Here is a 12,280-nt window from a genome sequence, read left to right on the forward strand (position 1 = left end):
GCACACTATGTAGTTTTAAGAATTAAAAAGCATAGCAGTGATTCATCCTTCTCAGCAGACATGGTAAATATGTCAGTTATAAACCGTCCTTTAGGCACGGAAGAATTAATATAAAAAAACGATAATTAGCTATGTCTGTGTGTCTAGAATCTACACAAGATGTTTGTCTAGTTTGTTATAGCTTTATTCATTTTCTTAGGAGTAATAAAATGAGAAGATTGAACATCACATGCAATACTTACTGAAACACACTTTGCTGCCTTGTATTTTCTGGTTTGCAAAATAAGCATTAGAGAACAAAATGTATTGGATTTATTCATGGGACAAAAGTGCGTGAGTTTGATGCAATCTTTTCTGTGTGGACAGTGTGTTCACGTGTCCATTGTTATGTGAACTGTGCTGTCAGTTGTATTAGGACCGACAAAGAGAACGTAAACTATGAACCTTATCCCTTGTAAGAAATTCACGATAACTCTTACTCTAACAAAGACCTATCAAAACGCTTTTGGAAAGCCTCTAGGAAACGAGAAAAAAACCCACAGAGATACTTCTTTCTAAATCATTATTATTTTTGACTTTTACAACTATGACAAAATTTACAATTCAAAATTGTAGATTAGGAGCATGTATCCCTAGTATTCATACATTCTTACTAAAGCTCTGTAGAAAAAGATAAAAAGATATTACCATTAATTAACCACCATTTAACCAGAGCAATCAAACCTAGCTCATAAATTTTATAATACCTGCCAGGCTATTATAAATTAAAGAGATATGTTTTTAAACTTTGAACATGTAAATAAATGGAGTTCGTTGGTGTGAAGATTCATACAAAAAGAAAAGGTGTTCTTTTCATATTTTATTTTACTTAATATACACCAAGGCTAGTTCAAAAACAATATAGAAATAAAACTATGCCAGGGTCTTCTGCAACGAACCCTCCAGTCTCCAGAACCAGGTTTTATGCCACGGGTCATGATGAAAAATTAAATTATAGATAATTTCAGAAAAAATAGCAACACTGTCGCTTTCTTGGCAATTGAGTTGCATTCCGTGAAGCTGTTGAAGGCTGGGAACATGATGGAGTTCGTGTGTAGTTTGCCCTCATCTCTCCGGAACATTCTTCTTCCCTAGATTTTTCAAGTCCATCAAGTGCCTTGCCCAGTTTCATCAGGACGATTCGTCGTTTGTGACTTTTGCTGCGCTGCAGGTCGGGGTCCAAACAATGTAGGCATTCAAGGCGCTGATATACACCAAATAATAGCTTCTTGCTCCACAACAGTTCTATCGGCTCACCCTGAGCTTTACAGACACCAGCCAGAATCAGCACACCCATAAATCATTCAAATTCTTCCCGTCCTCGCCGTATATTAGCTTGTACTCCTTGTTCGTCTATTTTACAATTATGTCACAAATAGTTACTCTAATCATCGTACAATAACGAAGCAACTTGTGAGGTCCACCAGCATGCGAGGCATTTACTCGACTGAAGAAAGAGAGGGAGAAAGACACCAAAATAGGTTCTAAAGAGACAGACGCTATAAGTACTTCGACACAGAGATAAGAAGTACCATTAGGTCAGACACACATGGTGAAGGCGAGGAGAAAATTTATATGAAGCGATGCTTATTTCTTGGAATTCATCCGTAAGCATGTGACATTCATACCTGGGGTTCATACGGACTCCACCGGTGATTAACGATAGAATTTTAATTTGCACTACAATTTTGAATTTATTTGAAAATGCATTTCATCTCATCCATGATGAGTTCATCACCAAAGTGTAACAGTCAAGAAATTTCAAAATGTTGAGATAAACGGTGATGAAATAAATGTTTCTCAAAGTAGTTATAAAAAAGAAACACATTTTATTAATTGCAATTGTATTATTTAAATTTGCTGTTTACTCATTGCAAGTCTACCATCATATGCAAATAAATATCAACAAATGCTGAGACACATAGGCCTACTATATGTCACATGCATATCATGCCATTATTAAATATTTTAAAACTTTATTTAATTATAATACTTGTGTGTATTGTCATTTTAGTAAATTTTACACTGACTTATACTGGAATAGGTTTCGTACGCTGTACAGACCTACAACACACTCAACACATTCGCTGAAACTGTGTCATTGTTTCCAAAAGATTTGTAAGTTCAAAGTTTTTTAAAACTTGCAAAAGAAGAAAATAAGAGTCTGACCGCCAAATTATATCTGTCATCATTTTTCGAGAACAGCACACAGCAGTGCCTGCGCAATTTGTTGTTGTGAAGTTTTCGGACATTTGCAGCCAGAAGGGACAAGAGGTCATGTTTGATGTTTTCAATGAAATGCAAATTGTAGCTAAACCACTCCACTTCAAATACATATGTGGATCCTCATCAGTAGGAAGCACAAACAAAGTTTAATGCACTGTGAAGACTTCAGCGTTATTGACCTCACATGACCCCTCAAGCCTCTCGGTGATGTTGACTGTGGCCTTGTTTGTGTCCTTTTGCTTCCGTTGCCACACGTTGCTGCCATAACTCGTTTCCTGTTTATTTCCGTCAGATACTTGATACAGATGTTTAGTCTGTAAAGATAACTTTGTCCTTTCTGTACATCCAGTGTAAGATACACAGAACACTGCGTGTGCAAGAAAGATACAGAGAGAGAGAATTTATCTGCTATGACTGTAGGACATGGCCTGTGTCAGGAAGTGTTGGCAGAAAGAATGAAAAGTTCTTTGACGCTTACTTAGTTGTGTCATGATTTGGTCAAGTGGTGAATGTACGATCGTCTGTGTATAATCTCGTGCACTTTATAAAAACATTTAAAAGGATTTTAAATACTTTCTTTATTTATTTCTGTAAGACTATAAAAATATGAAACATAAAAAGATGACAGACATGTTTTTATAATTCACCTAGTCACTTACATCTTCAAAACTCGATCTCGTTTTATTTGGAAATATAATCCCGTCGTGTATTTTATATTATGTGTGACGCCATGATACAACAAAGGAAGTTCCACAGACCAACACAAGACGATAACAGGTAAGAGGTGTGTGCGAGCTATCCAAGTTCAGGTGGTTAGGGGTCAAGGGACACAATCACAAGTTGTGACGTGCACCTGGACATGAGGTCAAGACGGTCTGTGGCATATTCATCATTATTAGCACTCAGACAACGACTTTTCTCTTCAGACCACGAACAAGATCTCCATCTGGCACCCACACCACGTCACTGCGGGACGTAACAACGTCCTCAATGTCAGAATCTTCCATCACCCGGACTGGGATACCCGCTTCACTCAGCGCCATCACCAACCCGAGGTTTTAGTAACATCTCTCCAAGACAACACCAGCATGTCTCGCCACTGCAGCCCCGGTGGTGTCGAACTGCCGCTGACAGAGGTGACCGTCGTAGATGTTAGGACATTCCCTGCTAACATTTGAAGTTAGTTCGTTGTCACTAGTGAGAGGTAGAACGCACACACAGACAGAAACACAGATAGAAAACAATGATCACACTTTGTTATAACACAGACGACACACTGTCCTTGTTTTCGTGGGTCATGGAAAGATGATCTTAGCGACTTGTTTATAAACTATCACAATTAAATCTTCAGTTGTCAATGGGCGTCATCCTTTGCCATATTCAGACATACCTGGAACACCAACATGAAGACTGTGTAGGAAGCTGGCCACCTCACGACCGCACGTGACACAGTCGACTGGATAGTCACCTGAGTCAACATCACCTCGGTGATGCATTCGCTTCACTGGCGGGCCGTCTGTGTGGTCGGGCACACCACGCTCAATGTACGGTTTAACCTTAGGTCCAATGTCATCATCCTTCTCAACTTCCCTGACGACGGCCGGTGGAGAGCGGAGGTTACCTTGCAGTGCCATCGGGTGGTCAGTGTTACACCATAACTGCTACCCACGGACCTAGGGGGTCAACGTCTCACGTTTGCACACACACACACATGTTAAAGAAGCAAAGACGAAAACAAAAGAGTAAAATTAACCTTTTATTTGAATTTCTTGACTGGGTCACAGTATAGTATATCTCATAATTTATAAGCATACTATACTATTTTACGTTATGGTAAAGCCGCTAATTTAAAAAGTTTGTACATAAAACTCACACTAATTATTACCATGTTTAAAGACTATTTTACAAAGAGTAGTGTTGTCTGTTCACAGTTGGAGAGTTATAAATTGTGTCTATACAAATGGCTCATGTGTTGTGGGAAAAAAATCATTATACGTGTGGTGACATGAAATGAGGACGTAAGGATGCACCACTGTAAAGAAACCTGCTTAGAACAATAATTTTTCAAATTTCCATGTGGCAAGTGAAAGGTAAGTAATATGTGACCGCAGCTGTATACACAAGATATATGTGACGTCATCTGTATACACAAGACACATGTGACTGCTAGCTTCATACACAAGCAGTATATGACCGTAGATCACTGTGAAGTAGGCATGGATCAGGTGAAGGCAAGAGCCACAGCCCATAACAAGTCATGACTGTCCACAGTTCATGGCGACAGACTACAGTAATGTGGGAGAATTATTGAGATGTTGTAACTCTTTGGTTAATACAAATTCGTTCTGTTCATAAAACAACTCACGATCTAAGTTTTCTACATCAATCCGTTTAATGCAATCCTGTTGGCGAGTGATGAGATAGATGCACTGTAGTTGTATCTTTGTGACCTTTGTCTATTCCTGTATATAGCTCATAGACACAGGCCACACCGTCAAACTGCACAATGACCCCTTCTGATGATGATGATGATGACTCACTGATGTTGAGAATGACCCTCACCTTGTTTTCTGCCAGTGGCAGGGGGTGATGTCAGCCTTACGACATGCTGGTGGAGAATCAGACAGTTGAGATTAGGAAAGAAAACAATGCTGTGTTACTGCTTTGTCTTCAGGAGAGACAACCACAAGTTGTGACGTACACCGCGACATGCAATAAAGGCGGTCAGAGAAATCCTCAACACGAGATTCCAGACAGACGATGATCTTTCTCTCCAAACCACGAACACGACCTCCATCAGCCACCCACACCACGTCACTGCGGGCTGTAGCCACGTCCTCGATGTCATCATCTTCCATCACCCGCACTGGGATACCCGCTTCACTAAAAGCAGTAACCACACCCGAGTATTCACTAGCGACATACCAGTGCAACACTAACACGTCTTTCCACTGCAGGCCGGGTGGTTTATGGCTGCTGGTGGCGGAGACTGCTGGCGTGTCAGCTGTTAACATTAAAAATGTGTTGATTTGGCAGATCACTAATAAGTCATACAACGTATGCACAGACAAACATATATATATAATAGAATCGTTGCGTTATGAAGTAGATAACAGAGATACACTACAAAGACCCCTGTCACAGGTAGATGATCTGTCGGGTGGTTTGCTACTTGCCATACAATTAAATCTGTTAATATACGTTAATTACAATACCCTCACTTACCAGGTAAACAACACGAAGACTGTGTAGGAAGCTGGCCACCTCACGGCCGCACGTGACACAGTCATCTGGCCAGTTACCTGAGTGACCCTGACCTCGGTGATACAAATATTTTATCGGTGGACCGTCTGTGTAGTCAGGTACACCACGCTCGGTGTATGCTGGACAAAGATGGTGCTTAGTGATTTTCTCATCCTTCGCGACTTCCCTGACAACTGCCGGTGGAGACCGGAGGGGTCGGTTAAAGATTCCTTGCCAGCCGGCGGGTGCGTCTCCATGGTAACAACTTGCCGCCCACAGATGGAGAAGAGGAACTTGTGTCAGCAGCTTGTTACAGAAATCTGGAACTCTGACCTGCAACAGACATGAGTGTTTACAGAGGATGGGGATCGTGACAAATAATTTTGCTGTACTAATGTGTATGACACAGGTGACTGACGTCTGTGCATAATTTATCTCATACTTATTGCTTCCTGCTCTCGAGAATCTAACACCTACTGTCACAACAGATCTTTTGTACCTCTCAAGTTGATTTATAACATACACTAAAAAATACTTTTAGACATCTGAGATAGTTATTAGATAAAAACAATGACCTATCATTTTATCCATCCCCCACGACTCGCTACACAACTTACCTCAAATCGTTACTCGCTTCGTCAACGATGACATACAACGGCCCTTCCGTTTGCGCGCCTGTGACAAGTCGTTGACGGCCTTTTCCACGTCTTTATCATCAGCAAAATCATACTGCAGGAGGTGAGGCTGACCGGGTGGTGCACCTGCTGCCTGTTGTGTGTTTACATGCTGCAGCAGCATGTGGTACAGCATACAACACGCTGCACGACTCCCGTACCCAATGCTTACAATGTAGACGTATTCGCCACACCGCAGCCATTCTGCGCCCTTCAGGAACAGCACCACACTTTTACCTGTACCTGGCGGTCCTGCTATAAAGACTGTGGCAGGTGCGATGGCGAGCAGGTGAACTTGCTCGGGGAAGAGTGTTATTTGAGCAACATTATACTCTCCCGTTAAGGACACGGCCTGATCCAGGGTTTTGACAGTTACGCGTGGAAGAGATGTACATGGTACAGTCACTGTAGTGGCCGGACCACAAAATCTGCAACATTCACATCGGTCGCATGCGCAGTTTCAAAAGCAATAAAGAAGACATCGTGTACTTCAGGATACATCATACCGTGCCATGAAATGAATGTGTGTGGTTAGGTTGAAACCGAAAAACGAGAAAAGTTTAGTGAACACATTTCATTTCAAAGCTTTCTTGCTGTGCTCTCTAAATAGCATGAAGTAAATGACAATAGAGAACCCATTTAAAGAACTTAATCCTGTCTATTGGTCATTATTGGCCATGTGATTTTAACTATCTTCTGTTATCACATCACATCACGATTGGACTATTGTAACAGTGCATTGTGGGGTATACCTGCTACTCAGTTGGATCGACTCCAAAGAGTTCAAAACACAGCCGCCAGGATTGTCAACCCGTGCAAAGTCGTCCACTGAGCACATCACCCCGAATCCTACAATGCTCACTGGCTCCCAATGAACAAGCGCATTGACCACCAAAGTACTTTCCATTGCCCAGTCCTGCATGTTTTAAAACTGCTCCTGACTATTTGCAGGAGAGTAGTTCTTCCGTACCAGCCGTCACGTTTAGCCTGCGCTCAGGCTCCCAGTCACGCTTCTGTCTCCCTGCAGTGACAGACACCAACAAGAAGCGCACTGGAGCCAGGGGCCTTTCAAAAAACGCGGCACTAAGCTGTGGAATGCTCTGCCATCGTCACTCTCCACCCATCACCTCACCAACCACGTTCCGCAAAAACTGAAACCCATCTGTTTCTTTTCAAACCAGTCTTAAACTACAAGAAGCACTTGATCTGTGTATATTTTTTACTTTCCTTGGTGTTTTATATATTTGTTCGCTTTATTTTATTTTCTTTTTTTTGTTTCTTTTCTGCGCAATGAGCATTCTCTTGAATGGATACCTGCGCATTACAATCGGACTCTTTCTTCTTCTCTTCTTTCTCTTCTTCTCTTCTTATTATATATTATTATATTATATTTATTATTATTTTATGTAAGAAATGATAAGAAAGGTCATCTTGGCAGACGACAGCTTCCCGGTCAGAAAACAGGAAAATGACGTCAGTCCGTGACATTAAAAAGTTTGATGTATTCAAAATAAAAAAAATACTAAACATTCAAAAATTGTGAAGAAGAAAAAAACTTTAATAATATTTATTTAAAAATACTTTCACAAAACTCCGATTGAATATTACACGAAGTTTCTATTTTTTTAGGGGACTACCATATGCTGCTTCTCTAAAGGTAATTTAGTTATTATAGTAACAGAGAAAAGAGAAAAACTATGAAAAATGATGCATCTCAGTTTCCGGCTGATCAAATCTGTCCTTCATCTCTTTAATAACCTTATATGCTGTATTTGGCTTTTTTGAACAAATTACTTTATTTGATCGTTCGCCAAAGTCATTAGCAACTACATCTACCTAGTACTCACCTGGCTACTAATTTCTTGTACCACTAATTTCTTGGGTCATGCGACTGTCAGGTCCAGCACCAGCCACCGTCGCTGCACCAGTTTCTGAGTTCCTTCCAGCCGTGACTACTGACGTCCCATGGCGTCTTAGGGTCAGACACCTGATCAGAGCACAGACAAAGTCCAGGGATGTCGGCGGGATCTTTTGTTTCCAGACATCTACACAGGTCCTGTGAGAGAAACAAGGAAACTTACAAAAGAAAAAACAATAGATCGGGCAAATAAGTTATTTATAGGTAAGCGTTTGGCGTCGAATAAAAATAACCGACTCCGAACATTTTACGAAACTAAAAGTTTAAATAACTTATATAACATTAACGTTAAATTTAAACCAAAAACGAAGCTTTAAATAATAATTTAAGAACGAAAAGCTGTTTTATCGTTATTTGCTTCATTTTAATTACGTGCAGTTATATATAATGTGAAAAATATTAGATTATTTATTTTTATAATGAAACATTAGTCTACTAAAGCATTTGTGTGTCTCTCATCATTGTTTGCAGTTTTGTAGGTGGCATTTGATAGAGCTTATGCTAGTAGAATTAACTTATAACCTTTGATTTGAAAAGGGGGCAATCGATTCCAGAGTTTTGTAAGGAGACGAAAAGATCCCTACATCGCCAACAGACATCACAAATCATAACAGTTACCAAACAAAATACATCAAGAAAAAACTTCATACTGCAACAACCTTTAGTCATTTTCCACTGACGAAATAGTATCTCTTCACACACACACAAATCAAAGCACGATCTACTAGCTTTAAGTATAGAAGAAGACTATTACTCCAGTCAGTTGTGGGTCGCTGGAGACGGCCTGTTGGACTTGTCCAGCCGTGAGGTTCGGCACCGCGATCATCTTTGTGATGCGCAGTCTGGGGGCGATGTCAGACACGAGGTGTGACAACATGGCCTCCGCCTTGTCCAGCTGTGAGACAGCAAGTTTTAGTTTCTTTCTAATGTTGTTATCAATATCCTGCTGTGACATGTTCAGTTTGCTAACATCTTGACCAAAGGACTTCACTTCGCAAACGACCAAACCGTAATGTCGGTGAATAAGCAGCACATCAAAGTCCCCCTGTTTCCAGTTTTTGGGTAGAGCAGGAGGAAGACTGGATGATAGGGGAAGCTGGGCAGCTGCAGCAGCGTAACAAGGTTCACCCAGGTACTGTCCGAACTGAAGCTGACTCATTCCAAAAAAAACTTCTTTGTTCTCTTCAGACATTTCTGTAAGACAAATAGAACCCGCTGCATGGCTGCATCATCTCTTACATCACTGTCTTGAACGGTAGGAGGCTGAGGGATGGAGGGCTGAGTAGTAGCAGGACTTGAACGGCAGACTATCCCAGGTGCTGACTGACCAGCCTGTCCAATGGGGCGGAATGGAACAACTAGAAGACCCTGACCACTAATGGATTGTCTGATCATCGGAACGTGGTTGAAGTAGACAGGGGGCAGGAAGTAGGAGCGAGAGTCGAGTTCAGGGAACGCGGCCTCAACCCACTGCAGCCAGAATGCCTGGGCTTGTTCTAACAAGGATTCCTGCAGATGTTTCGGTTACATGTAAAACATTACTGTAAACATTCTTTTGCATCGATTCAAATCATCAAATAAGTTACTAAGACATTTACAATGTCAAAATAGTGCTTGCTTTATTAATACTTTATTAGCCTATGAAACACCATTTGAAGAAAGCTTTTTAAGTAAAAGAAAGATAAATTATCGTGAATTTTAGGTGTAGTGTTTTTAACTCTACAAAAAGTTACAGTGTTAAAATGCACTGCCCTATTGTTAACAAACGAGTTTGAAATTTTTCTGTTTGTGTAACATTCTGTTGTTTTCCGATTTGACTTTGTATACAACTCCCATGATATTCGATTACTAAAATAGTTATTGCAAATAAACACACATGTGCTTTAATCATCGACGGCCTTTTAAACTTTCAAATTATCAGTATACTATAACTTCTCGTCTCTGACCAACCCTTAAAAGAAAGAGAATTTCAGGCTGTCTTTTGGTGTTTGTAGATCTCTTGTACTTTTATTACAGAATAATACCCAAAGGTTAAACAAAACAGAACGAACCATTTAGTGTTCTTATGGTTAACTTCGTTGTTATCGTCTAGAAATTGTTCTAGTAGCTTAGTTGTCTATAAAAGACTAGTACACTATAAATACATAACAGTTGCATTACATTTATTATATTATAATAGTCTTTCATCACACAGTTGTACAAGATGTGTACAATTTAAGAAGATTTACTACTGTTCATTAAGCAGTCTTCTCTTTTTTTTACAAACATAATTAAAGTAAGACTTCTTACACTTTATGAACTTTTCGTATCTGTAAACAAAATAAAAAGTCGGGTTTGCACGAATCTTAGGGATTTTAGAAAACTGTTATAGGTTGTGAACCTGAATGCCTGTCATCTGATTATGATAGTCTGACTGCCGCCCTCGATCTCCACGACGAGAGCCAAAAATGAGGACAATCTTCTTGCCGGGTACGTGCGCCGTGACGGGTTGGGGTCAAATTCAACATAAGCGCCTGTCTGTTGTTTAATATCTTGAAAGGGCAAACCACTTCCTAGAGATACAACATAATCGAGTAAAAAAAAAATTACATTGGGTAGGCTAATCTGAAGTACCAATCCAGTTAATTCACAACCAAGCTTAGCAGCTTTAGAGAATTAATTTTTCATGTCTCAGTTGAACTTAAAAAAAAGGACCAGGTATGTAGCGTTTAGGTAAATGTGATTGTGGCTGTCACTGTTACTTTACGGGGTGAGTTCCTTGGCTTTGTTTTGGAGAATGTTAGTGTTTTGTAAGTTGAACAAGCTCATGGAATTCAACTCTTTTTCGTAAATTCATGAGTATTGATGAATGTAGTACAGAAGACAGGAACCAAATTACCCAATCTGTGAAGTCACCGCTGTAAGCCGACATGCGCGCCAAAATTAAAGTTAAACAAACGAAATTTATTCATTTTTTTTTTTTTTATTTTTTTTCTTTGCAGTGGACCAGCTGAGATTCGGTTTTCGCCTTTTCGAAGGTACCACTGATCTTGAAAATGTTGAGTGGAGGGATGAGGAAATAACTTTGCCGAATGGATCGAGGATTTGGTAATAGGGCAGCGGTCATAATCAGTAATTTATATCCGTTTATGTCGTCCATATATAGGAACAATCTGTTAAGTTTAGCAGAAGATAGCTTCTATTAACTCTAAGTCGGTAACTTCTCAAAGTTAATACACTTGTGGCTATTGCTGCCTACCCTCGCAGACTATATTGTATACATTCAGAAATCTATATTTCCTTTGTGTTGGGGAATGGAAAAAAAATGATAAAATTAAAAGAAGAGTATCTATTTAAAAAGTGTATAATAGAGGTTGGGCAACCTGATGTTAGAACTTTATATAAATGCCTTTTTAAAACTATCATGGATGCAGAACATAAAGGAAAGCAAATTTCATAGTTGGAAAAAAAGATTATTTATGTCCTCACATAAAATGTAAACTACATAGACATTTTACGTGCCTCAGCAATTGCCTCTTTTTGTAAATGTAAATAGTTTATTGGGTGGATGGTACAAGATATTTGGAGAAAGTGTTGTGTGTAAAAAAAAAAAAAAAATTGAGAGATTATACCAGGCCTATCTTCGGTAACCAACAATTAAGATTTGGGAGTAAACCATTTCTGTTAGAAGGTGGGGAGGGACATTATGGATATATTTAATTAAACACTTACTTGGATTAAAGAGGAATTACCTATAACGTCAAGATGTTAAAACGGATATTAACTTTGATAAAAACATTAATTTTTCTCTTTGAATGGTTTGCATAAAGCCATAAGTAGTAAATTACATGTAGCAGAGAGAATGTAATTCATCGCTTATCTATGACACAAATAAAACGCTTAGTGTATTCATCTTATACAGAAGGTGCAAGACTGTACCTATATATTAATACAGTGGGTAACCAGTATACATGCACCTAACATGACCTGACTGCATGGTGTCCAAAATGGGAATTAAGACTAAATAGAAATGTTGATCGGCACATTGTCTTCAAATTAATAGCCCAATGTTAAAGATATTAAATTGAAATAGGCTTCAAGTCAGAGTCCTGCATAGATACTGCGGAAACAAAAATACCTATTTTATATGGATCTAGAAAAGGATGATGTTGTGACTATTGTAGATGTGAAATCTCTCTCC

The 12,280-nt window shown here is 39.5% G+C and overlaps 1 protein-coding gene across 1 annotated transcript in view; it reads right to left on the reverse strand.

The window, feature by feature from the left end:
* Positions 1–4,008: 4,008 nt before the first annotated feature.
* Positions 4,009–12,280, reverse strand: part of LOC112566557 — a 39,169-nt gene continuing 30,897 nt past the window's right edge. The window contains exons 7-9 of the mRNA XM_025242787.1: positions 6,126–6,610; positions 5,491–5,841; positions 4,009–5,269 (exon numbers count right to left, since the gene is read on the reverse strand). Of these exons, the coding sequence (XP_025098572.1) occupies positions 6,127–6,610 (484 nt within the window). The 3' untranslated portion in view covers positions 4,009–5,269; positions 5,491–5,841; position 6,126. The remainder of the gene's footprint in view (positions 5,270–5,490; positions 5,842–6,125; positions 6,611–12,280) is intronic.

Source organism: Pomacea canaliculata, linkage group LG6 (genome assembly GCF_003073045.1).
Source record: "Pomacea canaliculata isolate SZHN2017 linkage group LG6, ASM307304v1, whole genome shotgun sequence".
In the NCBI taxonomy this organism is placed as follows: domain Eukaryota; kingdom Metazoa; phylum Mollusca; class Gastropoda; order Architaenioglossa; family Ampullariidae; genus Pomacea; species Pomacea canaliculata.